General features: G+C 41.9%; 2 protein-coding genes across 3 annotated transcripts in view; both read left to right on the top strand.

The window, feature by feature from the left end:
• LOC126409010 (coiled-coil domain-containing protein 106-like) overlaps positions 1 to 26,412 on the top strand; it is a 298,969-nt gene that overhangs the window by 232,740 nt on the left and 39,817 nt on the right. The window contains exon 1 of one of the 2 annotated variants that reach the window (XM_050074874.1): positions 17,716 to 17,832. The exons of the other annotated variant lie outside the window; for it this stretch is intronic. The gene's annotated coding sequence lies outside the window, so the exon portion shown is untranslated. Of the gene's footprint in view, positions 1 to 17,715; positions 17,833 to 26,412 lie in introns of those variants that run through there. 2 annotated transcript variants of the gene reach the window in all.
• Positions 16,104 to 26,412, top strand: part of LOC126383141 (potassium voltage-gated channel subfamily H member 6-like) — a 106,842-nt gene continuing 96,533 nt past the window's right edge. Inside the window, exons 1-3 of the mRNA XM_050033583.1 lie at positions 16,104 to 16,223; positions 21,827 to 21,999; positions 25,954 to 26,092. Of these exons, the coding sequence (XP_049889540.1) occupies positions 16,104 to 16,223; positions 21,827 to 21,999; positions 25,954 to 26,092 (432 nt within the window). The remainder of the gene's footprint in view (positions 16,224 to 21,826; positions 22,000 to 25,953; positions 26,093 to 26,412) is intronic.

Below are 26,412 nucleotides of genomic sequence, written 5' to 3'. Positions count from 1 at the left end.
TTCTAATGGTGTCCATGTGGCGGCGTGGCGACTATCGATCCCTCGCCACTAAATAAGTTTGGCATTTTGATGGCTTCAACGACCTCACCTCCTCATGAAAATTGATACACAGGTCAAGAATGGCAAGCTCTTGCATCTGATAGGGGCGTCGCCCATGGGGGGCACAAAATACCTCTGTAGCGCCCCCTTGAAATTTTCAAAAACCCCTCCTCATAGGGGTTTTTTTGGAGTTGGAACATGAAAATTGGTACACATGTGTATATTGTCCAGACACACATAAAAGTCTCTGGCACCAATGGTCTACTCTAAACAGGAAGTTGGCCATTTTGATTTTGACTTGTCATTTTGGCGTGATTTCCACGTTGTATTTTAACATGTTGTATTTTAGCAAACTAGTCCTAGGGATTTCATCCAATCGACTTCAAATTTTTTACAGATCATCCAGAGACCATGCTGATGAAAAGTTATTAAAAGCTTTTCTCTATGTCAAGGGGCGTGGCCGCTATGGTGCCTCCCTCGCCACTAAATAAGTTTGGCTTTTTGATGGCTTCACCGTCCTCATATCCTCATGAAAATTGACACACAGGTCAAGAATGGCAAGCTCTTGCATCTGATAGGGGCGTCGCCCATGGGGGGGGGGGGCAAAATGCCTCTATAGCGCCCCCTTCAAATTTTCAAAAACCCCTCCCCATAGGGTTTTTTTTTTGGAGTTGGAACATGAAAATTGGTACACATGTGTATGTTGTCCAGACGCACATAAAAGTCTCTGGCACCAATGGTCTACTCCAAACAGGAAGTCGGCCATTTTGATTTTGACTTGTCATTTTGGCGTGATTTCCACATGTTGTATTTTAACATGTTGTATTTTAACAAACTAGTCCTAGGGATTTCATCCAATCGACTTCAAATTTTTTACAGATCATCCAGAGACCATGCTGATCAACAGTTATTAAAAGATTTTCTCTATGTCAAGGGGCGTGGCCGCTATGCCGCTATGCCGCCTTCCTCGCCACCAAATACGTTTGGCATTTTGATGGCTTCAGCAACCTCATCTCCTCATGAAAATTGATGCACAGGTCAAGAATTGCGAGCTCTTGCATCTGATAGGGGCGTCGCCCATGGGGGGGACAAAATGCCTCTATAGCGCCCCCTTCATATTTTCAAAAACCCCTCCCCATAGGGTTCTTTTTGGAGTTGGAACATGAAAATTGGTACACATGTGTATGTTGTCCAGACGCACATAAAAGTCTCTTGCACCAATGGTCTACTCCAAACAGGAAGTCGGCCAATTTGATTTTGACTTGTCATTTTGGCATGATTTCCACGTTGTATTTTATCAAACTAGTCCTAGGGATTTCATCCAATCGACTTCAGTTTTTTTTTACAGATCATCCAGAGACCATGCTGATCGAAAATTGTGCTCTGCATCTCTGTAGGTCAAAGGGCGTGGCTGCTATGGCGCTGCCATTTTTGATCCATCGCCATGCGTATTCACGCAGCTTTCTCTCCCACATAATTCATCCAAACTGCTTCAAAATTTCTTTACATGATAAGGCAATCTTGCTTATGGCGCCCCCTTGTGGAAACAGGAAATGCCATCTTTTACACTGACAAACACCAACCTCAAGCTCCTGACCTAATCAACTACATTTTGTGGCCACATGACGATCAAGTCGATGAATCTCCACAGTGACACACATGTCCTGTCATGTTGCAGGCTGCCGCAGCGGCGGTGGCGACTTTTCATTCCTCGCCACGGAACATCAACTTGGTATAAATCCTTAATGCATAATCCAATTTGCTCGAAATTTCACATGTGTGATGAGGGTCCACTCCTGAACGCACGTAGCCCCACCCGGTGGATGAACGAAACATTGCGGTGTTTTGCTCCTGCAAGGTTTTTTCTCCCTTCTCTTTTCGCGCCACAGCCCCCATGTGCCTCAGGCCCCCACGGTTGCATGGGGGAACGAGGGCCCGATCATAGCTGCTTGCAGCTTTAATTTTTTACTGTAACTGAAACACAACACGGGAGCGGGAAGGGACGGGAGTCATTTTTGTGGGATTGGGACGGGACAGGATTTTTCTTTTTCCTTTTTCATGGGATTGGGACGGGATGGGATTATTTTTGTGGGAGTGGGATGGGACGGGACTGAAAATCCACTCCCGTGTCACCCTCTAGTCTGGAGTAAAGCGAACAGTTACCCCATCCACCTCCACCGTAGTTTTCCGTGATGCGCACAGGATCCTGTCTCTGTCGGTGAAACGTAACAGCTTCACAAGAAGAGCACGAGGAATGGGTTTGCCATTCGCGTCCTCCTTGGCTGCGCCTACTCGGTGTGCATCTGTAACCCCTATGAAAGTACAGCTTTACTGACTCTGTCTAATTTTATGAAGAGAACTGTGTTTCAAGATGACTGTAGTTGCTTAAAATAGCCGCTAGAGGGCGCTTTATGTACGTGCTATGTAGTAAATCCAGTAGGTGTGAGCATTGCATGCTGGCAGCAAGATACTCCAGCCTAGCCTTGATGCTAACGGGACCACGATATAGCAACGAGTGAAGTCAGTGACATTTTATCGAAGAAACACTGCTTTACTTTCATGTTTATGAGTCTGTACATGTTTGAAGTTGCTGTGAGAGAGTTCCAGACGGCTGCAACCGGAGGATTTGCTTTCTTTTGTTTATACGAACAAGGACTCCGGTGAGTGTAATAGTTAGCATGCTACATCGCTAACGGACATGCTAACGGACATGTAATGTTTAATTTTGGTTATGATTTAGCTGTATTGAACCTTTCTTACAATCAAAAACCAATCGGAGTCAATTGTAAATGTTACAGAGATGTTGTAATGAGTGAATATGCTCAGTTTTTGTTTTAGAAATGCATTTATTTTCACATGAGGAACGGTCATTTTTACTGCATCATTCTGGGCGCCATGTTCAATGTTGGAAAGTTAAAAATGTGCTATATGTGGGCTAATATTCATGATTTGTACATGTATGGGTTTTTTTTCTGATTTTCATTATATAAATAAGGTGTTAAAGTTCATGTTGAGATGATTAAAAATACACAAGTTTGAATGTGAATGAGAAAAACATGATTGATTAGAGATAAGGGATCATTTGTGTAACATGATTGATTAATATTGTTAAAAAAAACACTGATGTCTGAGGTTTTAATGTCTCAAGATATAATTTATCATTGCCTTTGTGGTCAGTATTATAAGTTACACTTGAGTTAAAAAGAAAAAGAGAGATACTGTACAGTAATTATTGATAATTAATTTTATTTCCTGCTATGGCAGATTGTTTTTTTTTTGAGCTGCTGGATTTGCATTTTGGTGGGACAGCGTCGATTCCAACCAGGTTTCCTGTCTGAGGTGAGGCAGGGTAGAGAGGATCTGAAATTCTCCATCTTCATCATCTTCCTGAAGATTCATGCCTGGAGCAGATAAGATCTAAGCTGCGCACAGCAAGCATACAAACATACATACACATTCTACCCGGGTAGCACACATACACTGAATAAACTTCGACGTACATGGATACAAACTTAACACTTTGGACTGGACTTTAATGAACATTGACATTAGACAGCAATAAGCTGTGAAGGGACACTTTACTTTTGTTTGTTATTTTTATTTTGGGAAATTTAATCTGAATTGTGATTCCACTTTTTGTTGATTGTGAAAATAAATATTCCTGTGTTTACCTTTACCACTAACTTATCCCTCGCTCCTTGAGTTGAACCTGAGTGTACAATAGTCAATTTAATGTTGCTTTTACTGGGTTACAGAAAGAATTTTGGCGAGCTATAGCCAGTAGCGAGGGTTATATAGGTTAACTGTGCAATACAAACTGTCATTTTAACCACAGGATATTGCTAACTGATTTATCTGATGATCCTCCCTATTAGTTTTTTTTCCTTTTTTGTCCCTTTTAACCTGAAGTGAAGCAAAGGAAAAGACCATAGCTGACATTGATGACAAACTGTCCGTATGTGTGTTTGGCGTTACCAGTGGTGATGCAGACCTGGACATCATAGATTCCCTTGAGAAATATGGCCCAGTAGCTGGAATAAGGAGAGAGCAAAACACAGGAGCATCAAGTGGAGAAACAGTCATCATGGACTTTAAGTCAGGAGCTGCAAGAGCCAATATTGAGACACTTTTCCTTATGGAAGTAGCGAATGTGTCCAACCCAAGTGTAAAGTGGCAGGTAGACCGTGTTAAAACAACAACACCGTTCACTGATCAGACTGCAACAATCCTCTGTACATCCTCCACTGACTCCAGTGACAGCAATGACTCTGATGGTAGTGCTCACTCAGACCACAGCACCACAGCCCTAGTACGCAGAAGCAAGAAACAATATGAACACAGTAAGCCCCTCCCACCCCTCAAACTGCTACAACACCTAACCCAACCCAAGTAAACCAGGTGCAGTTAAAAAGCAGTGAAGTAACAAATCCACCTGAGGTGCAACGTGTTGTGGTGGAACACGTGATCAAGAATCAGCCCACCTCCAAAGGGATGAGGACATTATCTGGTAAAATACCCAAGCCCCCCGGTGAGGCAGATTGTGAGACATGGTCATTACATGCAGAATTGATGTTTAATCATGACAGTTTATCAGTTGATGTGCAACGGAGAAAAATACTAGAGTGCCTGCTTCCCCCAGCTTCAGATGTGGTAAGGCAACTTGGTACCTCTGCACATCCCAGACAGTATGTGCAGCTACTCGACTCTGCGTATGGACTTGTAGAAGATGGGGAGGAGGTATTTGCAAGATTCTTAAACACAAATCAGAATACAGGGCAGAAGGCATCTGATTATCTCCAGAGATTGCAGAGTCTTCTGTGCACAGCTGTGAAGAGAGGTGGTGCAAAATAGGTGAATGCAGACCGACACTTACGGAAGCAGTTCAAGCGTGGTTGCTGGGACAGCCTGGTCTTACAGCTGGAGCTCAAAAATGAAATACCTCCCAACTTTGCAGAGCTGTTGCTGCGGGTACGTACAGAAGAGGACAGAAGAGCATCTAAACTTAATAGGATGCAGTGTCACTTTGGCTCCTCCAAGACCAAGCCTTCTGTAAATGTTCACTCTGTTCCTGACATCTCTCCCTATGATTCCAATGCCAGCTTACTGCAGTCATACATCTCTGAAACTGAAAGTTTGAGAAAACAAGTGGCTCAGCTGCAGATGCAGCTCCACAGCAAGAAATCAAGGAAAGAGGAAAAACAAGGATTTAAAGCTGTAGTACCAACAAATAACTCATCTCCACCAGTAGCTGAAGCACAGGCTCATCAAGTGATGTCGCAGAACACACCCCCTCCAAGCCTCAACCAAAGGCCTGTTAAGTGTGGAGAGGATGGCCACATCGCCAGGAACTGTGGAAATCCCATAAATAAAGCCCTTGTAGAACAAAAATACACCGAACTCAAACACAAGCAGGATGAGTGGAAGGCAAGACAGCCTTTAAACTGGAACGGGTTCCAGTAATGGGACCTACTGGAACTGAGGACACAGAGAAGAGTCCCATGTCAAAATGGAAATGTGAAGCCAAATGTCAACAAGCCACAGCTACCGCACGTCGGCTCACAAGAAGATTGGTTGGCTCGAGACATGAAGCCAAAGTCACAGTTGGCAGAATTCAGCAAAACTGAAACCTTTCATGAAGCCCACTTACCTTCTCACCCCATCATTCCCATAAAGGACCTCGTACACATAGAGGGACCTGCAGGCCAACTTGTCCCTTACCTTGGCTACATTGAGGTTGACATAGCTGTAGCATATGTTTACGCTGGATGTGTTGAATTTATTGTAAACTAGCAACAATATGTGTGTGGACTAGTGGAACCAGAAGATAGCAGATTCGGTTAAGGAGGAGAAATTATAATGATGGCAATATCAAAGGAAGACTCAGAGACTGAAATGTGCTTAATAGGTACCATGTATTGAAGTGAAAAAATGAATAAATAAATAAACAAATTAAACAAAAGGAGTGGCCATACAAAATTAGATTCAATAGAAAATTGTAATAAATCAAAATAAACCAAATGCCAATGTAAGTAACAATAAAGTTGTCACTTCAAAGCTAGCTTAACGTTATTTAAGATCTGGTGCACCAAGCAATAAGTTCTTTGGATCCAAGCAAATAAATGCTGTGTTCTTTCCACTAATTCAACTGATAGTTAAACCAAAAGAAAAGAAAACATCACAATGCAATTTCAACATTAACAACCAAAATACCCCAACTCAAAACTGTTTGAAATAGTGGACCTCTTCACACGCCACAAGTTTCCCGTGTCCAACACAGTCCAAACGGGGGAAAAAAGTCAATTAGTCCAAAGTCAATTAGTCAGTCAAGGAGGGGTTAATGTGCTGATCCAGGGGATACCTGAGTGTGTGTGTGTGTGTGTGTGTAAAGGGGGGAAAAAGAGATGAATGGGGCTGGGCTGCATTGTAGCCTACTGCCTTGGCAGGTTAGATGCTGGTTGCAGCAGATCGAAGTTCTTCTTGGTCCAGTTTAGGTTCGAATTAGCTCGCCATCAAGCGTTCTTCATGCTCAAGTTTATCCATAGTCAAAAAGTCTGGCCAATTCACTCGTCAAGAGCCTTCATGCAACCAGAGTTCCTCAGCAGGGTGTCACACAGGGTAGCCGTCTGCAGCTGCTCTGCTCTCAGCATCCCCAGTCATCTGACTAAGCAGCGTACCCATTTCCTGTTAGTAGCGCTGAGGCTACTCTGTTGCGACTCTGACTGGCTACTTAACTCATGTGACATTCATTCACACAGTTTCACATAGTTTCACATAGTTTAGTTTTATTTAGCCATTAGAGACCTGGGTTACGTACCCTTCCCAGCAGCAGCGAAGCAACCTCAGCACGGGCCCCAGTGCAAGATATATTGACGGGCCCTACGCGCATACTAGTTATTAGGCGTACAGGCACAATCACGCACATGCATGCGCCCACCCACACTATGAGGTCTATATAGATTTTACCAAGAGTGTGTTGGATTTTACAATCAAATAAATGACTTGGGTTATTGTATTAGAATTTTTTTAAGAGGTCAAGAATCTAGATTTAACACCCCAGCTCTGACTCGCATGTGCACAGCAGTCTGCAGGTCAGCGTACCTCATCATCGCATCAGACAGCAGGGGAGGAGCTGTCTATCATGGTGGTGCTGAAATCACTACAAAATCATTTTTCTTGCAAAGTCAAGAGTGCACCCCTACATGATAAACCTTAAGGCAAGAAGAGATGATAATAAAATGAAGCCTATAGCATGACAAGACAGAAGAGAGATACTATTGTTTTTGTTTTTTTACACTTTATTTAAAGATCTTCCAACCAAACAGCAACGGTGTAACATGTGAAAAACACAGACCTCTCATGAAACTGGCACACAGCGGTGATCAAACAGGGAAGGGGCATGGCAACCCACCACAGTCAGATTATTAAGATACCCCAAGTTCCCTGAAAAATATTTGGCTCAGTGGAATGGCATCTTGCGAGCCTTGCGCTGGGCAAAATCCTCTATTACATCCCCAGTGTCCAACTCCCTGGCTCTTAATTTTTTCGTGGAGAGGTTAGCTAAGCCACTCAGCCGCTCCTGCCCCATGGAGCTCCTCAGGTATGTCTCGATCATTTTTAACTTGGAAAACGTTCTCTCAGCTGACGCCACTGTCACCGGCAATGTCAGAAACAAGAGGAGCGCAGTGCAGACAAGGTGCAAGGTGGATGTTGATGAGTGATTAAAATGTCAAATTTAGTCAGCTTTGCTCTCTTCTCTTTCTTTTCTGTCCTTTCTTTTATTACTGCCGGATTTATGTTTGTAGGAAGACATTTTTCCGCAGGTTCATTTGGTGTCACTAGTTGTCATAAATCTAGCCATGTCATTGATTGACATGGAGGCAGCGTATAGTTTACCCAGCATTCATCACTGCATAGCATCTTATGAAATACCCGAAAAAGAGACGTTATTCTTTTAACTGAGTATTCTTTATTGTAAATTTAGCCTATTATTCATTAAAAAAACACACCATTTTGGAATATGTTGCGCTTAACTATTTCAACAATTGGGAAACCATGACAGAGATAGGTTCGCTTCAGGGCTATAAGGTAATGAATCAGCTGTGTCACTTGCACGATGTGTCGTGCGCACATCATGCGTAAAAGTGTGATTCACTGTGATAATATAAATTAGTCCAGACAAATTCACGGGCCCCTGTATGTCCCGGGCCCCAGTGCGATGGCACGTGTTGCACTGTCTATCCCTGCGCCGCTGCTTCCCAGAACATTTTACAGCAGAGCCTAAGGTGGTCACAACGTTGGCGCTAGTCGTCCCCGATCCTAGAACCAATGTTGAGGTTCCAGTTCTCATCGGCACTAACACCCTTGATCCTGTATGCAGATTTCAATGAAGAAACAACAGTTTCACCAGACTGTGAATATGCCTCACTCATCAGACATCTACAGAGCATCTACCTCAGCAGGGCACAACAAGACGGCCAAGTGGGCAGAGTGAAATTACAGTCCAAGAACACAGTAGTCATTCTGGCTGGAAAGAAAGTGGCATTAAATGGCTGTGCAAGACATGTTCCTACTGTTCATGGTGCGCCTCTCCTGGTGGAACCCCCCACCAAGTCCAGTCTACCAGGTGGCTTAATATTCTGTAGTTACATCATGGCAAGTCCACGGCAGACCTTTTTCAAAGTCCCCATCCTCCTCAAGAATGAGTCTACACAAGACATCACAGTTCCAGCCAATCGAACTCTGGCAGAGCTCTCAATGCCACTATCCATCTCTCCATTGACCTCCACCAATGACATTAAAGGGGAAGTATCAGACTCAAACCAGACCAACACTACTGCCCGGTGTTTTACAGCTGGTCGAGTGAATCCTGAAAACTTGATCGAGTTTTACTTTGCTGACTCCCCTTTGTCAGAAGAATGGAAAGACAGGATTACCAAGAAGTTGAATTCAACTCCTGAAGTCTTCGCAAGGGGAGATCTTGACTATGGGCACACGACAGCCGTAAAGCACAAGATCCGCCTCTCTGACCCGACGCCTTTCAAACAGAGGGCAAGGCCCATCCATCCATCTGATTACGAGGTGGTTCGTCTCCATCTGAAAGAGTTGTATGATGCAAACATCATAAGGGAGTTGGAGAGTCCATTTGCTTCACCAATTGTCGTAGTGAAGAAGAAAAATGGACAAATCCGCCTATGTGTGGATTACAGAAAACTGAACAGCCAGACAATTAAGGATGCTTATGCTCTGCCACACATCGAAGAGGCATTTGCATCCCTGACAGGAGCAAAGTGGTTTTCTGTCATGGATTTAAAGTCAGGCTTTTGTCAAGTGGAAATGGAAGAAGAGGATAAACATAAAACTGCCTTTGTCACGCCAGTGGGTTTTTGGGAGTTCAATAGGATTCCACAAGGAGTAACCAATGCTCCAAGCACCTTCCAGCGAGTTATGGAAAAGTGTATGGGCTCGCTAAATCACAGAGAAGTGCTGGTATTCCTAGATGATCTCACTGTGTTCTCCAATACCCTGGAAGAACATGAGGAGGGTGCTGAACCGACTGAAAGAGTTCAGTCTCAAATTGTCACCAGAGAAATGCCATTTTTTCAGGAAGACTGTGAGATACCTGGGGCACATAGTGTCAGAGGATGGCGTATTAACAGACCCTGATAAGATCACATCATGGCCCCGCCCGAACAACATATCTGAGTTGAAGTCGTTCCTCGGCTTCACAGGATACTATCAGAGGTTTGTTAGGGACTAGTCCAAGATTGCAAAGCCTCTAAATGACCTGACGGCTGGATACATCCCTGCAAAGAAAAAGAAACATGAGAACACATCAAAAGGTCAAAGGTCATTCTCCAATGCTGACTTAATTCAATTTCAATTTCAATTTTATTTATAAAGCCCAATATCACAAATCACAATTTGCCTCACAGGGCTTTACAGCATACGACATCCCTCTGTCCTAATGACCCTCGCAGCGGATAAGGAAAAACTCCCCAAAAAACCCCTTTAACGGGGAAAAAAAACGGTAGAAACCTCAGGAAGAGCAACTGAGGAGGGATCCCTCTTCCAGGACGGACAGACGTGACTTAAAAAAACCCTTTGATGAGAAATGGACACCCTCATGTGAGGAGGCATTTAAAACCCTCATTGAGCGATTGACAACAGCACCTGTACTGGGATTCGCAGACCCAAGAAGCCATACATACTCCACACAGATGCTAGCTTACATGGACTTGGAGCCCCTCTGTACCAGGAGCAAGATGGTCACATGAAGGTTATGGCGTGGAGTTCAGTGTGCTGACTGACAATAATCCCCTGACTTACGTTTTGACCTCTGCAAAACTGGATGCCGGTGGTCATCGTTGGCTTGCTGACCTTTCCAATTTCAATTTCAGCATCAGATACAGGGCTGGCAAAAAGAACCAGGACGCAGATGGGCTATCAAGATGTCCACATGCCCCTGCAGAAATTGATAACAGTGCAGCAGTTGAGGATGAATGATTACGGCAGTTTATATCAAAGTTTGTGGAGGGAAGTGAGGACACTTTCCCAAAGGAGGCTATCAAAGCTGTCTGTGAGAGACATCAGCTAGACAAACTCACTGAAACAGAGGAAGAAAGGGTCACTTACCTGTTATTGTGGAGTGTCTAGCAATGGCTGGCCGAGCCATCTGCCCTGAATATGCTCAAGCCGACCTGCTTCCTGGATCCACCACACTTCCCAGAATGTCTCTGCAGGATTTGGCTGTGGAGCAGAGAAATGATCCAACAATCAACAGAGCAATAGACATCGTCAGAGCAGGGATACGCCTCACTTACCGCCTCCGGCAGAAAGAGGAAAGGGAGGTACAGTTACTGCTCAGAGTTCAAGACCAGCTGATATTGAGCGATGAAGTTCTGTATAGAAAGTGCAAGAGTGAGAATCAGCCTACCTTACAGCTCATTATCCCGAAGAAATACAGACAAATGGTGCTGGTGAATCTCCATGATGATGTCAGTCATTTGGGGTATGAGAGGACAGTGGATCTGGTACGTGCACGGTTCTATTGGCCGAGGATGAGTATAGAGGTTGGGGAGAATATCAAAAGATGTGAAAGGTGCCTTCGACGCAAGGCAAGGGCAGAGAAAACCGCCCCCCTTGTCAACATCAAGACCAGCTGCCCACTTGAGTTAGTGTTCATGGACTATCTCTCCTTGGACAGCCGTGGCACAAAGAACATACTTGTAATAACTGACCACTTCACAAAGTATGCTGTTGCAGTCCCCACCCCCGATCAAAAGGAGAAGACAGTGGCCAAAGCACTATAGAACAACTTCTTTGTACACTATGGCATACCAGAACGCTTACATAGCAATCAAGACCGCAACTTTGAATCCGCCATCATCAAAAATCTCTGTGACCTCTTGGGGATAAAGAAATCAAGGACGACACCTTACCACCCACGTGGTAATCCAGTAGAGCGTTTCAACCGGACCTTGCTGGCAATGCTTAGAACCCTCGAAGAAGTGGATAAAGTGAAGTGGCGTGACTATGTGCAGCCATTAGTCCACACCTATAATTGCACAAAGAACGACACTACTGGATTTTCCCCTTACCATCTAATGTATGGAAGACAGCCGAACCTGCCTATTGATGTGGCATTTGGACTACATCCTGAAGGACAGAGGAAAGTCACTCACTGTGAATATGTGAAAAAACTCAGAGAAACACTGGAGGAGAGTTACAGACTGGCTGTTGAGCACAGTGATAAGACAGCTCTACGCAACAAACAGAGGTACGACTTGAAGGTCAGAGAATCCCCTCTACAAGTTGGAGTCCATGTCCTTGTGAAAAATGTGGGGATACGAGGAAAACACAAGATTGAAGATAAGTGGAGTCAAATGGTCTACAAGGGGGTGAGACACATTGATGATTCCCCAGTGTATGTAGTGGCTCCCCTCACATCTGAAGGCCCTGAGAGAACACTACATCGAGATCTGCTCCTACCTTGTGTGTTCCTTGCACCTTCAGAGCCAGTTGAAGCCGACAAAGTCAGTCTGGGTGGCCGGTGCCAAATCCTTCCAGAGGAATCATGTACCTGAAGTTGAGAAGGCAGGAAATCCACATGATAGTGACAAAGAGGAGGAGTTAGACTATCCATCAGTAAGTCACGGTGAGGCTACCTACCCATCATTCACTGTTGTACATGACATTCCCAGAACTAAGACCATGCCTCCCTTGCAACTGGATGTGAGTTCAGTAGGGTCAGATCTCAACCCAACTGCTGAAGAATTCCATGCCCAACAAGTTGAGAGAGAGGAACACTCAAACACATCTCAGGTACCGAGCATGGAAGCAGAGGAGGATAAAAACGTACCTGCCGACCCCTTACCTGGAAATGAGACAAACTTACCTGTGGAGGAAATAGAACAATCTGCTGTTTATGGAGGTCTAACAGTACCCAATGAACCAGTCAATGGAGAACCTGAAAGATAAATTGACAATACAGAACTGAGAAACCAGAATCAGAGAGCAATGAGAGAGGAGAACAAAAGAGACAATGTTGGAGAGGAGATTGGACTGACTGATACCAGTTCTGTTCAGGATGAAAGAGAACCAGAGGCCAGATGGCCAACCAGAACTCAAAGAGTGCCTGACAGATTGGCATACAAGTCTCTTGGACACCCTTTAACTCTGGCCATGCGCTCTATATTACACAGCCTTGACCAAGTTTTCACAGAAGCCCTTGATTTGCCCAATGTACCAAGCCCTTCACCTTCCCTTTACACAAGCCCAGTTATTGATATTTAAGTGTGAGTTGACATGCAGAGATGCATGCCAATTAAGGGCGGGTGGATGTAACCCCTATGAAAGTACAGCTTTGGGTTTACTGACTATTATTTGTTTGTTTGGTTTCATACTACATAGTTTTCATTTTAATGTCTAATTTTATGAAGAGAACTGTGTTTCAAGATGACTGCAGTTGCTTAAAATAGCCGCTAGAGGGTGCTTTGTTCAATGCTATTTTCAAAGTCAAATAGCACGAGTTAAGCCTACCAATAATGAAAATGATGGAATTAAGCAGTCTATTTTTAATGGCATTGGACAGCAGTCAGTTTCAAATGCGGATGCATGGTGGCGACATATCCACAAAAAACACAATAAGCTGTGAAACTAACCTGTTATCTGATTGAAAAAATAAAGTTCTTAGCCATTGAGGGACTCTGTGAAATCTTTAGCCTCTTGTGGAGTGTTGAAGAAGTGGATTGCTCCTCCGCGCGTTGCTTTCAGCCCAGCAGGATAGAGGAGAAAGGTTCCAAAGGCTGCAAGGCATCCATGGACTCTGAAAAGGCTAGGCTGCATCTGAACGTTTGTGTGCTGTAGTCTGGAGTAAAGCGAACAGTTACCCTGTCCACCTCCACTGTAGTTATCCGTGATGCGCGCAGGATCCTGTCTCTGTCGGTGAAACATAACAGCTTCACAAGAAGAGTGCGAGGAATGGGTTTGCCATTCGCATCCTCCTTGGCTGCGCCTACTCGGTGTGCATGTGTAGTCCCTATGAAAGTACAGCTTTGGGTTTACTGACTATTATTTGTTTGTTTGGTTTCATACTAAATAGTTTTCATTTTAATGTCTAATTTTATGAAGAGAACTGTGTTTCAAGATGACTGCAGTTGCTTAAAATAGCCGCTAGAGGGTGCTTTATGTACGTGCTATGTAGTAAATCCAGTCGACGTGAGCATTGCATGCTGGGAGCAAGACACTCCAGCCTAGCCTTGATGCTAATGGGACCACGATATAGCTACGAGTGAAGTCAGTGATATTTTATGGAAGAAACACTGCTTTACTTTCATGTTTATTAGTCTGTACATGTTTGAAGTTGCTGTGAGAGAGTTCCAGACGGCTGCAACCGGAGGATTTGCTTTCTTTTGTTTATACGAACAAGGACTCTGGTGAGTGTAATAGTTAGCATGCTACGTTGCTAACGGACATGCTAACGGACATGTAATGTTTAATTTTGGTTATGATTTAGCTGTATTGAACCTTTCTTACAATCAAAAACCAATCGGAGTCAATTGTAAATGTTACAGAGATGTTGTAATGAATAAATATGCTCAGTTTTTGTTTTAGAAATGCATTTATTTTCACATGAGGAACGGTCATTTTTACTGCATCATTCTGGGCGCCATGTTCAATGTTGGAAAGTTAAAAATGTGCTATATGTGGGCTAATATTCATGATTTTTACACGTATGGGTTTTTTTCTGATTTTCATGATATAAATAAGGTGTTAAAGTTCATGTTGAGATGATTAAAAATGCACAAGTTTGAATGTGAATGAGAAAAACATGATTGATTAGAGATAAGGGATCATTTGTGTAACATGATTGATTAATATTGTTAAAAAAAACACAATGATGTCTGAGATTTTAATGTCTCAAGATATATTTCATCATTGCCTTTGTGGTCAGTATTATAAGTTACACTTGAGTTAAAAAGAAAAAGAGAGATATGATACTGTACAGTAATTGATTGATAATTAATTTTATTTCCTGCTATGGCAGATAGGTTTTTTTTTTGAGTTGCTGGATTTGCATTTTGGTGGGACAGGGTTCCTGTCTGAGGCGAGGCAGGGTAGAGAGGATCAGAAATTCTCCATCTTCATCATCTTCCTGAAGATTCACGCCTGGAGCAGATAAGATCTAAGCTGTGCACAATACATACACATTCTACCCGGGTAGCACACATACACTGAATAAACTTGGACGTACATGGATACAAACTTAACACTTTGGACTGGACTTTGATGAACATTGACATTAGACAGCAATAAGCTGTGAAGGGACACTTTTGTTTGTTATTTTTATATTGGGAAATTTAATCTGAATTGTGATTCCACTTTTTGTTGATTGTGAAAATAAATATTCCTGTGTTTACCTTTACCACTAACTTATCCCTTGCTCCTTGAGTTAAACCTGAGAGTACAGTAGTCAATTTAGTGTTGTTCTTACTGGGTTACACATGCATGGCTTCGACTGACCCCAGTTCCGGAAACCGTAAATCAGCATTGTATCAGTTTGGTGCTGTATATAAATCAGCTGAGGAAACCTGCCCAATATCACAGATAACAATTTGCCTCAGAGGGCTTTACAGCATACGACATCTCTCTACCCTTAGGACCCTCACAGCAGACAAGGAAAAACTCCCCCAAAAAATCCCTTTAACTTGGCTGCAACAATGAACTGATCAGATTTTGGTGGTCAAACGTCACTGTGACTTTGCATCTGTCTTATTTTTCATAAATGTAAAACTTCAAGAAGGCCTTGCAAGAGTGTCCTCAAAGTTGGCAAAAGCGTCCACTTTGATTTAAGAATTAACTCATTGGAATTTTGTGGTCTAAGGTCAAGATCACTGTGACCTTACAAAGCATGTTTTTAGCTGTAACTCAAGAATTTATACTGTACTTCAGCCAAATTTTCCCACATGTTGAATAGGATGTAATGATGAGGTGATGACATTTTCTATCCAAAAGGTCAAAGGTCAACTTCACTGTGACACCATAATGTTCTACAAAAACATACTCAATGTTTGAGTCAAGCATTTTAACAGGCTACTCTGTAATTAAAACAATTTGAGTCTGTGAACAAGCTGATTGGTCTGATAACATTTTAATAAAATGGAATCAGATCAAACAGGGTGTGTGTTTCCATGACTTCCTATGCAAACTGAGGCAGCTGGAAACTTTCCAACCTGACCACTGCCAAAGAGCTACAGCTCTTTGCTGCAACTTTTTGTCACCGCCACCTGCTGCCACCTGATCTCTCCCACTTCCCAGGTGAGGCCTCTCAAACAAAGCTCTATTTAGTAAAAAAATTTTTTTGTTTATTTTTGTTTCGCCCAGAATTTCACAGTGGGTGTCTCGTCACAGACTCTGACCTTTGCCATCACCGTATGTTGGTTGGTGGTAATGTCAGAGATACTGTATGTGCCACACTGGTTTTCTTTTGTTTGTTTATTTGTTTGTTATGCTTTTTTTGCTTTGAATATTTTAATGTGTGTGTCTGTGTGGTTTGTATATAGCAGATGACCCAGAGCCTACTGGACACAAAGACAGACGCCTTTGTGGCATTACCTCCGGGTGAAATCAGACCTCCGTGCAAACTGATTGACAGAACACACCATGTCACTGAGAAAGTCACCCAGGTTAGTTGACATGACTTGGCACTCTCATTTCTGTTCTGTTCCTGAACACATCCACGAACATTTGCCTCAGCTGTCTGTTTTGGGATATATCAATAGATGTCCCACTACACAGCCACATGCATCAGCTTCTTTGGGGAAGCCCACCACATTCTGACATTTGTATTTCCTCAAGCTGGAGGTCTCTTCTGAGTTGGTCATGCCTGGAAAACCTCAAAGAGAGGGAACCAAGAGTCAGTAAGACGAAAACTCTGTCTGTGTGTGGGTGTGTCTGTGTGTCACGTTTTTCTCCTCACTGACTTGGTCAATCCATGTGAAATTTGGCACAGAGGTAGAGGGTCATAAGAGGATGTGGATGAAGCAATATTACATCAACTGGCCAAAGGGGGGGCGCTATAGCAACCGACTGAAATTGCAAACTTTGAATGGTCATATCTCATGCCCCGTATGTCGTAGAGACGTGAAACTTTGCACAGAGATGCCTCTCCTTATGAGGAACAAATTTGCCTCAAGAACCCATAACTTCCGGTTATATAGATTTTCCACCATTTAGAATTTTTGGAAATACTTAAAATCGATCTCTTCCTAGGAAGTTCGACGGATCTGCATGAAACTCTGTGAACATAATCTACGGACCAATATCTAAAGTTCCCTCATGGCAAAAGTTGGAAAACTTATTATAACTGAGCTTCTATAAGGCAATGAATATTGCGGAGGACGTGGCTCATCACATAAAGGTGTCAAACATCTCAAGGGTTTCACCGATCACCACGCAACTTTGTAGGCATATGACCACACATAATCTGAGGGGACCCCTCTATTATTGACCCATTGATCAATTGCTAGAGAGCTAATTTCTTATCTAGGCCTAACCGCCGTATCGATTTTTTGCCAAACTTGGTAGATATGTAGAACTGGATGCCTCAAGGTGACTTGATAAATTTAACTCTAATTGGCAACTGGGTGGTGCTATAACAACAGAAAAATGCTTAAAAATGGCTAAAATGTGACCGATTGCTGTGGCTCCCCATGTGGCCGAATGTTTTCTTTCTTTTTCTAATTTTTGGAATGACTAAGTCATGGTATGGTATGCTGTACATAATCAGGGTAACTGTCATTGCATTGAGGATTGGCATAGGTAGAAGGTGACAAAGCTACCAATGGGTATGGACCATAGGCGTTTCTAGCCCATTTTTGGGGCACCCCTAAATTGAATCCCAGCACCCCTAAAATTTGAGTTGTTTTTTTTTTTTTTTTTTTACTGTATGTCCCTTTTTTTTGTCGAAACCATACAGTACTTGGTTGCAACGTAATATTTTAACAACAAAAGTACAGCAGCTGATGTTTTTTCTAGCTAGGAAACGTTACAGGTGGTCAGTACCACTGTCCTCTGTTTGAATTGGAATGAGAGAAGCTAGCTGTTGTGTCATGTGCATGTGTTAATATTAAAGCCAAGGTGCTACTGACTGGCTAACTGACTGGATGCCCATTAACATTATAACTCCTATTCATTCATTCATCCTCCAACCGCTTCATCCTCTTGAGGGTCGCGGGGGGGGCTGGAACCTATCCCAGCTGACATCGGGCGAGAGGCAGGGTACACCCTGGACAGGTCGCCAGACTATTGCAGGGCTGACACATAGAGACAGACAACCATTCACACCTACGGACAATTTAGAGTCACCAATTAACCTAGTCCCCAGTCTGCATGTCTTTGGACTGTGGGAGGAAGCCGGAGTGCCCGGAGAGAACCCACGCTGACCCGGGGAGAACATGCAAACTCCACACAGAAGGGCTCCCACACCCGGGATCGAACCGGCAACCTTCTTGCTGTGAGGCGACAGTGCTAACCACCACACCACCGTGCCGCCCTATAACTCCTATTGTGTGTATTATTATTATTTTGTAGATTTCAAGCACTTTTATTTTTTTTAAGTGGATTTTTATTTATGTATTTGTATTATATAATACAGACAAGAAGGAAAAAGGCAGAGACAGACATTGAAAAAGTCAATTACTGTTAATGTGTTAATGTTACATGTTGTGCATTGTATTTCAAATAAAAGTCCAAAAAATAAGTCCAAGGTCCATTTTTGGTATTTTTGGTACTATAGGGGGCTGGTTTACTCCATTAGGGTTACAATATGTTTCTTTTATGATTCCAAACCATTCCTCTTTTGCTGTGGCTCAGCATTTAAATAACCTTTATCAGATTTGATGGTTTAGTTACAGACTTTCCCAAAAAGTGTTGTGCTTTTCTTTCACAAATGTGGGAATGAAATTGAGTTAAAATGTGGGTGCTCTGGGTGCTCAGCACCCCTAAACCTCTGATCCTAGAATCGCCCCTGGGACTATATATACTACTATACTATATATCTACTTGCATCTCCCTCTCTCTCTCTCCCCCCTCTTCTCCACACACACATGCACACACCTCATCTCCTGATGTTTTCCTATTTGGTCAGATACACAGGATACAGTCCATGGCAGTAACAGTCATGTTTACAACAACATTCACTATAGAAACTCAATAATATCTCACTGGAAACAAATGTAAAATGTAAATAAAATAAATATTCCTCCTGACATCACAATACTGAGTGTAACGTTATCTAAGCATGGCGAACACAGACATCAGTATCAATCATTCATCCCTGCTCCACTGAGGTGAGTCACTGTCTGCAGGTTGGTTGCCTCAGGTGCATTTTCAGGTTGAGTTTTAGACTACATACAGACAGCTTTCATTTTAGTTAGCCCCTTTCAGTGCTATGTGCTTGTGTAAACCACGATTGTAAACCATAATAGCGGTGAATGAGAGACTGTGGACAGAGCAGATTGAAATATGGCTTTCTACATGCTGAACACATGTATTGATAAAGTATTGGCTTTTTACTAGCAGAGGTTTTATTGCACTTACTTACAGTAACAAGTGTAGTTGTCGTCAAATACTTTTATTCTTCTCACGGTTTGATAGACATGATTTCAATCAAGATGTCTCCAGGCTGAGGGACTCCCTGGTACCCCACAATGAGATATTGACATCTCAGGAGCAGGTCAATGTTTTATTTAAGAAAACTAAGAAAAAGAAAGCTTCTGGCCCTGATGCCATTTGTGGTCACACTCTGTACCACTGTGCTGACCAACTTAGTGTGATTTTCACCAAGCTTTTTCAAATGTGTGTTGACAGCTGTCGGCTGCCCACTATGTGGAAATCTTCTACGATAATTCCTCTTCCCAAGACTAAAAACCCTTGGTAACTGAATGACTTTAGACCTGTAGCACTCATGTCTATTGTAATGAAAAATCTTGAGAACATTTTAAAAGATGAGGTGCTCTCCCGGGTGGAGGGCAAACTGGACCCACTTCAGTTTGCCTACCAAACAAGTAAGGGAGTAGAAGATGCCAAACTTTTTATTATGGACAAAGCTTTGAAAGCATGGAAAAACCCAAAGTTTATGTCAAACGTTTATTCGCTGATTTCTCCTCAGCTTTTAATAAGTTGCAACCTCACATCCTTATTGAGAGGCTTGCTTCTTATTTTAATCTACCTCACCAGTTCTCGTCATTGATCTTAAACTTTTTAACAGACCACAACAGGTTCTAGTTAATAGTACCAGGTTTAACACATTGGTTTCAAACACAGGTTCTCCACAAGGTTGCGTCCTTTCACCACGGCTTTTTATTTTGTACACTGGCAGTTGCAGGTCTTGTAAAGAGGGCAGCTTTTTAGTGAAATTCTCAGATGAGACTGCACTCCTGTCACTCCTCCAGGGGGTAGAGTCAGATAATGGCTCGATCTTCCTGCTTTTGTTAAACGGTGTGATAATAGTTTCCTTGATCTACATGTTTCAAAAACCGAGGAACTTGTAATTGATTTTAGAAAAAATAAGCCCATTCCCACGGCTAGCGTAATTCATGGTGAAGTTGTTGAGATAATAATACAATTATTTGGGCACTGTGTTTGACTCCTGTCTCAGATTTGATGTAAACACTGAGTCAATTATTAACAGGGGTCAACAAAGAACCCGCTTGATGTGGAAACTGAACTCCTTTCAAGTGTCAAAACCCATTTTGTGTACTGTGTACCTGTCGTATATTGAAAGCCTGTTAACTTTCTCCTTTGTGTGCTGGTTTAACGGTTTGTCAGTGAAAGACAAAAACTGTCTTAGCGGCATTGTCAAAGTATGTTCTAAAATTAGAAAATTTATTATTGTAAGAGTGCAGCTGACTGATTCAAACTCTCTGTGGGAGAGACGGGTCCTCCAGAATGCAAAAAGTATCATCAACAGCAATCATGCTCTGTCCAAAGAATTCACACTTATGACATCAGTGCGGCGTTATCTGCCCCCACCCAGGAAGACAAACCGTTACTCCAGGTCGTTCATTCCCTCTGCCATTAAGCTGCTGAATGCAGAGTAGGTTTTTCTTTCTTTTTTTTTTGTGTTTATTTATATGTCTTATGTGCAATATACTTTGGCACTTTACCCTATTTAAGAGCAATATATTGGTGCACTATACTCATGCACTTACTGCACTTCTCTAGCTGTTTTTATTCCTTTATAATTCTGGTTTGTATTTCTTGTTTTACTTGTTGCATAACTCCAACTCCCCATCAGTCACTTATTGCGCTTCTCTGTTACTGATGTGTGGGAAGTATGTTTGCTCATGTGAAGTGGGTGATTGTAGAAACTGAATTGCCCTTCTGGGATAAATAAAGCTTTCGCTGACTCTGACGCTGACTCAACTAGAGTAATCTTGAAGTTTTACTCCCTTCAACTGCACCGCAGCCTCTCTGCTTTTGTCTGACTTCACTCTGTTGTGTTTGTGTGTCTGTGTGTGTGTCTGAGTGTCTGTGTGCTGTGAGAAGAAGGTGAGCCCTAACATGCATTGTCTTCAAAATGTCTGACTGTGACAGCTACTACTACTACTACTGTGTGTGTGCAACAGCCACAGCGTGTGCCCATACGTACTGCCCACGTGGATACTCAGCTGTCCAAAAAAAAGCATGAGCTTGCTGCTGATTGGTTACAAGATTCGAGACAGTCTGCGACACATTGCCCTCGATTGAACAGGTTGAATCCCTTGCAACTGCATGAGCTGACCTGAGCCGATACGCAACTGACCACTGCAACTTTTCTCTGCAATGCCCTAAAACCGTTTCATTGCATCTGGAATCTTTGGTCTGAACTGGCCTTAAGAGTAGCTCATGTTCAAGATCCATGTATGGTTTTGGCATTGAAATAGGGCTTTTGGCATGAATCTGGCCATATTTATGTTATTTTTGGTCTGCGTTTAAATGCTTATACTATTAAAATCAAGTAAAGTATCAGGTGGGCAAAGATTATTAAGTGATAATTCAACAGGAAGTTCTGTTGGCAAACTTAAACTCTTTGTCAGTTACCTACAGTTCAGCAGTGTTGCTGCCCCACAGCACATATGTGAATACCGTAGCACTCATCAGTCAAACACAGAGGTAAAAAACCTGAACGCATGGGTGGAGAAAAATAGCAAACATTGTGGTGCTACAGAGTAGCCTCATACAGCTGTAAATAATGACTGAAGAGCAGATAAACACACTAAACAATCTCTTTGTCTCTCTCATGGAGGTGCTGTCTCTGGGTGCTGATGTGTTACCCGAGTATAAACTACAGACTCCCAGGATCCAGAAGTGGACCATCCTTCACTACAGTCCATTCAAAGCTGTTTGGGACTGGGTCATTTTGCTCTTAGTTATTTATACGGCCATATTCACTCCTTACTCTGCTGCATTTCTACTGAGGTTTGTGGAAATTTCACAACACTGCTCACCTGACCTGCATGAGTTAATTACAAAGATAGGTTAAGTCATTGTGCAAAGTGCAGGAAAGCAACACACAAATATTCCCAGTACATTGTTTAGCTGTGGACAGGGTTCATGTCATATAGTAACAGTGTGCTGCTACTGAAGGAAATGTTCAGGACAGCACATTCAGTTTAGTGTCAAACTTGAATGTGATCTGTGTGTAATTCCAAGTCTCTTAAATTGCATCCATATTTCCTTCACTTGCATCTTTTCCTTATGTATTGGTCCTTCCCACCACGGATACATGGAGAGACACAAGGAAACTGAGGAGACAGGAAACAAGGAAATACGTTTTTAGAGGACATAGGCACCCTAACCTCAAAAGCTTCCGTTTCTGATGACAGAGCCTGTACATGTGCATTGTGCTAATACGAATAAAGGCACGCAGTTGTCAGTGGCAGAACAGCAGTGTTTTCTCTTGGTTTAACAGCTGCACATAAACAACAACAACAACCTGTCTTCTGTGTAGTCTATTGTGTACTGCTCAGAGGCAGAGAATACGTTTATATAGTTAATTCATTTCTTGCATCTGTATCACTTATATTCTGATTGTGAATTCATTATTTAATTATCAAGAATATGATTATTGTGTCTTATGAACACTTGGTGAGATGTTTCAGGGAAATTATATATATTAATTCAATCAACTATACCTCTTTGAATCTTAGTTGAATAGCCCTGATATGGATGGTGAATCAGAAAACAAATAAAAAAATTGGAGTGATACAGAGTTTAATTTCTTATCTGTCTTCACTCCTTTATAAAACTATAGAAGTCCAATCAGTAACTGAAGTCCAATAACGGGGCGTGTCATTCAGTAAAATACTTCCTTAAAGGCTGCTCTTGTGTATCTTTGCTTATTGCTCCTCTCTCCTCAGAGGACAAAAAAGAGCTTCAGGACAATCTTTAAGATGGAGCACGAGAATGATTTCCAGTTTAAGTAAGGAATTATCAAATAAGAGATTTGAGATGCACCTACAGTATCCTGTCAGCTACTGCTACCTGGATTTATACAGAGAATTCCAGACCTTTCCTCTAGTACCATCCTCGGGTCAAAATGTGAACTTAGAAAATCTAATTTACTCTGCAGATTGAAGGTGTTATTAGCCCAGATTCTTTCCTCTCTCTTCCTCTTCCTCTAAGGTTAGAGAATCTACTGCAAAAGTGTTTTAATATAGAAGAAGAAAGTATACATATGCTGACACTGGGGGCACGTCTGAAATTGTGTCTTAAGTTCTGTGTTATCCTGGGTATCGCTGTTTTGATTTCAATGTTGTGGTCTAATGACCTGGGGGGTATTCCATCAAGCAGGCTAAAGGCAAATCCAGGCTTAAATGGCCAAGTCTGGCTAATGTGACCCAGAGTTCTGCTCCATCAAAGTGGCTAAGATTAGCCTCACATCAGTAACCATGGAAACCATGGTTCTGGCTAAGCCTGATACATCGAGCTAAACTCCGATTTCCGTTCCATCAACCTGGGCCACAACTCCATTCAATCAAGGTGGTTAACCTGAATCCCAGCCTAGTAAACATGCTAATTTGTGCTGCTGGCCAATCCTGGTCTGTAGCAGGATTAAGGTGAGGATTAGCTCCATCTTTGATCAAAAAATGTTCAATGGACAAGAACAGACACCTAAAAGACACTTTTACACACTCACAACTGTCATGTAATGATAAAATAATATGTAGATCATAAAATATATAACATAATTAATCAAAAAACATTAACTATTAAAAAACAAATTAAAATGTAATAAAATTAAGATAATTAAAAAACACTTACAACAATAAAGCCAAAATCAAACTAATAAAAACAAAACTATAATAAAATGAAACTAAGAGCATTAAAAAAGATTGTACATGAATATGTGATTGCCCTCCTATCCTCACCCCACTCTGTTTCTAATTGGCTAGAAAATTCACAGCCAATTAAGGTCAACTGACAATGGCCATAGAAGGAGTGCATCCAAGAGAAGAAGGACACACCCAGAGAGACACAGAGACAGAGCAAGAAAGAGTAAATTAGGAAAAAATGGCATGCACCTTCATTGAGGATCCTGTTGATGAGGAGGCCCACATTGTCAAGAGGGCCTTCCAACCACCACCAGCCCCAAGGGTCTTCCAGTACAGGACCAACCCATTGATACAGATGGACTCCTATCTGTGGGAGAGGTACCGGTTCAGTAGGCAAAGCATAGTGTATCTATGCAGTTTACTGGAACCACACATTATAAAGGTCACATGTCACCGCCAGTCTCTGACCACTGTGCAGTCAGTCTCTATTGCACTGAGGTTCTTTGCCAGCGGTACATTCCTGTATAGTGTTGGTGATGCTGAAAGGCTAAGTAAGGCAACTGTTTGCAGAGAGGTAAAAATGGTGTATTTTCTATTCATTTTGATTATTTGTAGTATCACCATACATCATGCGTTGGGCTTGAGATGATCACATTAACATATGGTTATCTTTTATATTTATGAATTAACCATGATACAAAGCAACCACATTAAAATGGGACACACACCATTGTGGTTTTTCTGTTCCTCATCCTATAGCACATTCCATACATTCAAGGGGATTTTCCTTATTTTGATATAATAAGGGAAAGAGCTTACAACTGACTCCAAGATGATGAGAAATAGATAATTGATTCACCATCACCTGCATTCACTTAAACAGTTTCCTCATTTCCACTGAATAGATGGATTTGCTAAATGTCATTTTCTACAGTCAATAGATAAATGTCATGTGATTATTTCCTATAAACTGATCATTTCGGAAATGTCATAATCTACAATCAATTATGTGATAAATGCGTTGATTCACATAAAATAGTTTGATTAAATGCGTCATCTGAACTTTACATAGGAATCCGTAGATAAATGTGATAAATAGTCTATCACTAATATTAATTTACACATTTGGTGAATTTCATTAGGTATACTTGAATTGTTAGATTTAATAGATGTTCTTATCTACATATATTTTGTCCCTTTGATGCGGGATTTATATAACATGATATTATGCTGAAATGCTGAATTTTCTTTGTCAGTTACGCAACCTGGGCGTCATTTTTGACTCTGAGCTTAGTTTTATTCCACACATAAAAATGTAACAAAGATAGGTTTTTATCATTATTGTAATGCCCTGCTCTCTGGTCTTCCCAAAAAGACCATCTCTAATCTGCAGCTACTCCAAAACTCAGCCACATGAGTGCTGACGAAGACCAGAGGGCGGGTGCACATTACCCTGGTTTTAAGATCACTGCATTGGCTCCCCGTGTGTTTCAGGGCGGGGTTTCAATATGTATGTAGTATTTTTGTTGTATGTTTTTATTTTGTGAAGCACTTTGTGTTGCATTTTTAATGTATGAAAAGTGTTATATAAATAAAGTTTGATTTGATTTGATTTGATTTGGTCTGTCGGCAATATTCTGCCACACCACCTCCCTTGCTTCATTAATTGCTGCAGTATTGCCTTTATTCGTAATAATGTCCTTATAGTCCTCATACACTTCCATAAGGAGTGTTTGTGCCGCCGCAGAAAAAGCCTCTGCTCGCTCCTTTCCTTTGCTTTTTGACATTTTGCAACATTTTCGGCACTCGACTAGTGTGGGCTTTTTTTTTTCCCTGGGCACGGGCATGAGTTGAGGCTTAACAGGTGAGGCTTGAATTAGCATCACTTGGAGCCAGCTGATTTCACTTGATGGAACGGGCTGGCGCTAGATTGGGAGTTGGCGTTAAGTCAAGCTTCAAGATTACACCTTAGCCTGGATATTCTTAGCTACGTTGATGGACTACCCCCCTGTTCTGTGGCTGTCATGTTTTTTCAGTGGATGTTTAATTCTCTTGTAGAGAAACCCATTTCTAAATGTACTGATATATTTCCTTTTAGTGACCAAGAGGAAACAGCCATGCAGACCTGTGGTTACTCCTGTTCCCCCCTCGATGTGGTGGATTTTATAGTAGACATCATGTTCATTGTTGACATAATCATCAACTTCAGAACCACATATGTGAACTCCAATGATGAGGTAAACTGATATAATAGCCTTGCTAACTAACTGATCTATTGACTTACCTTCTGTGTGAATGAATGACTGACAGAGTGACCAATGAACAAATTATTGCCTCACTGGTTCATTTATAGAGAAGATTAGTAGTTTCAAAGTCAAACAAATGACCTGCTCATCAAAGTACTGTCAGCTGTCTCATCATCATCCCCACACTCCTATGTATGTATGTATGTATGTATGTATGTATGTATGTATCTATGTATGTGTGTATATATATATATATATATATATATATATATATATATATATATATATATATATATATATATATATATATA

Source organism: Epinephelus moara, chromosome 21 (genome assembly GCF_006386435.1).
Source record: "Epinephelus moara isolate mb chromosome 21, YSFRI_EMoa_1.0, whole genome shotgun sequence".
NCBI classification, from domain to species: Eukaryota; Metazoa; Chordata; class Actinopteri; order Perciformes; family Serranidae; genus Epinephelus; species Epinephelus moara.
Note: the sequence above shows the minus strand (reverse complement) of the source record. Positions and strands in the feature narration are given on the sequence as shown.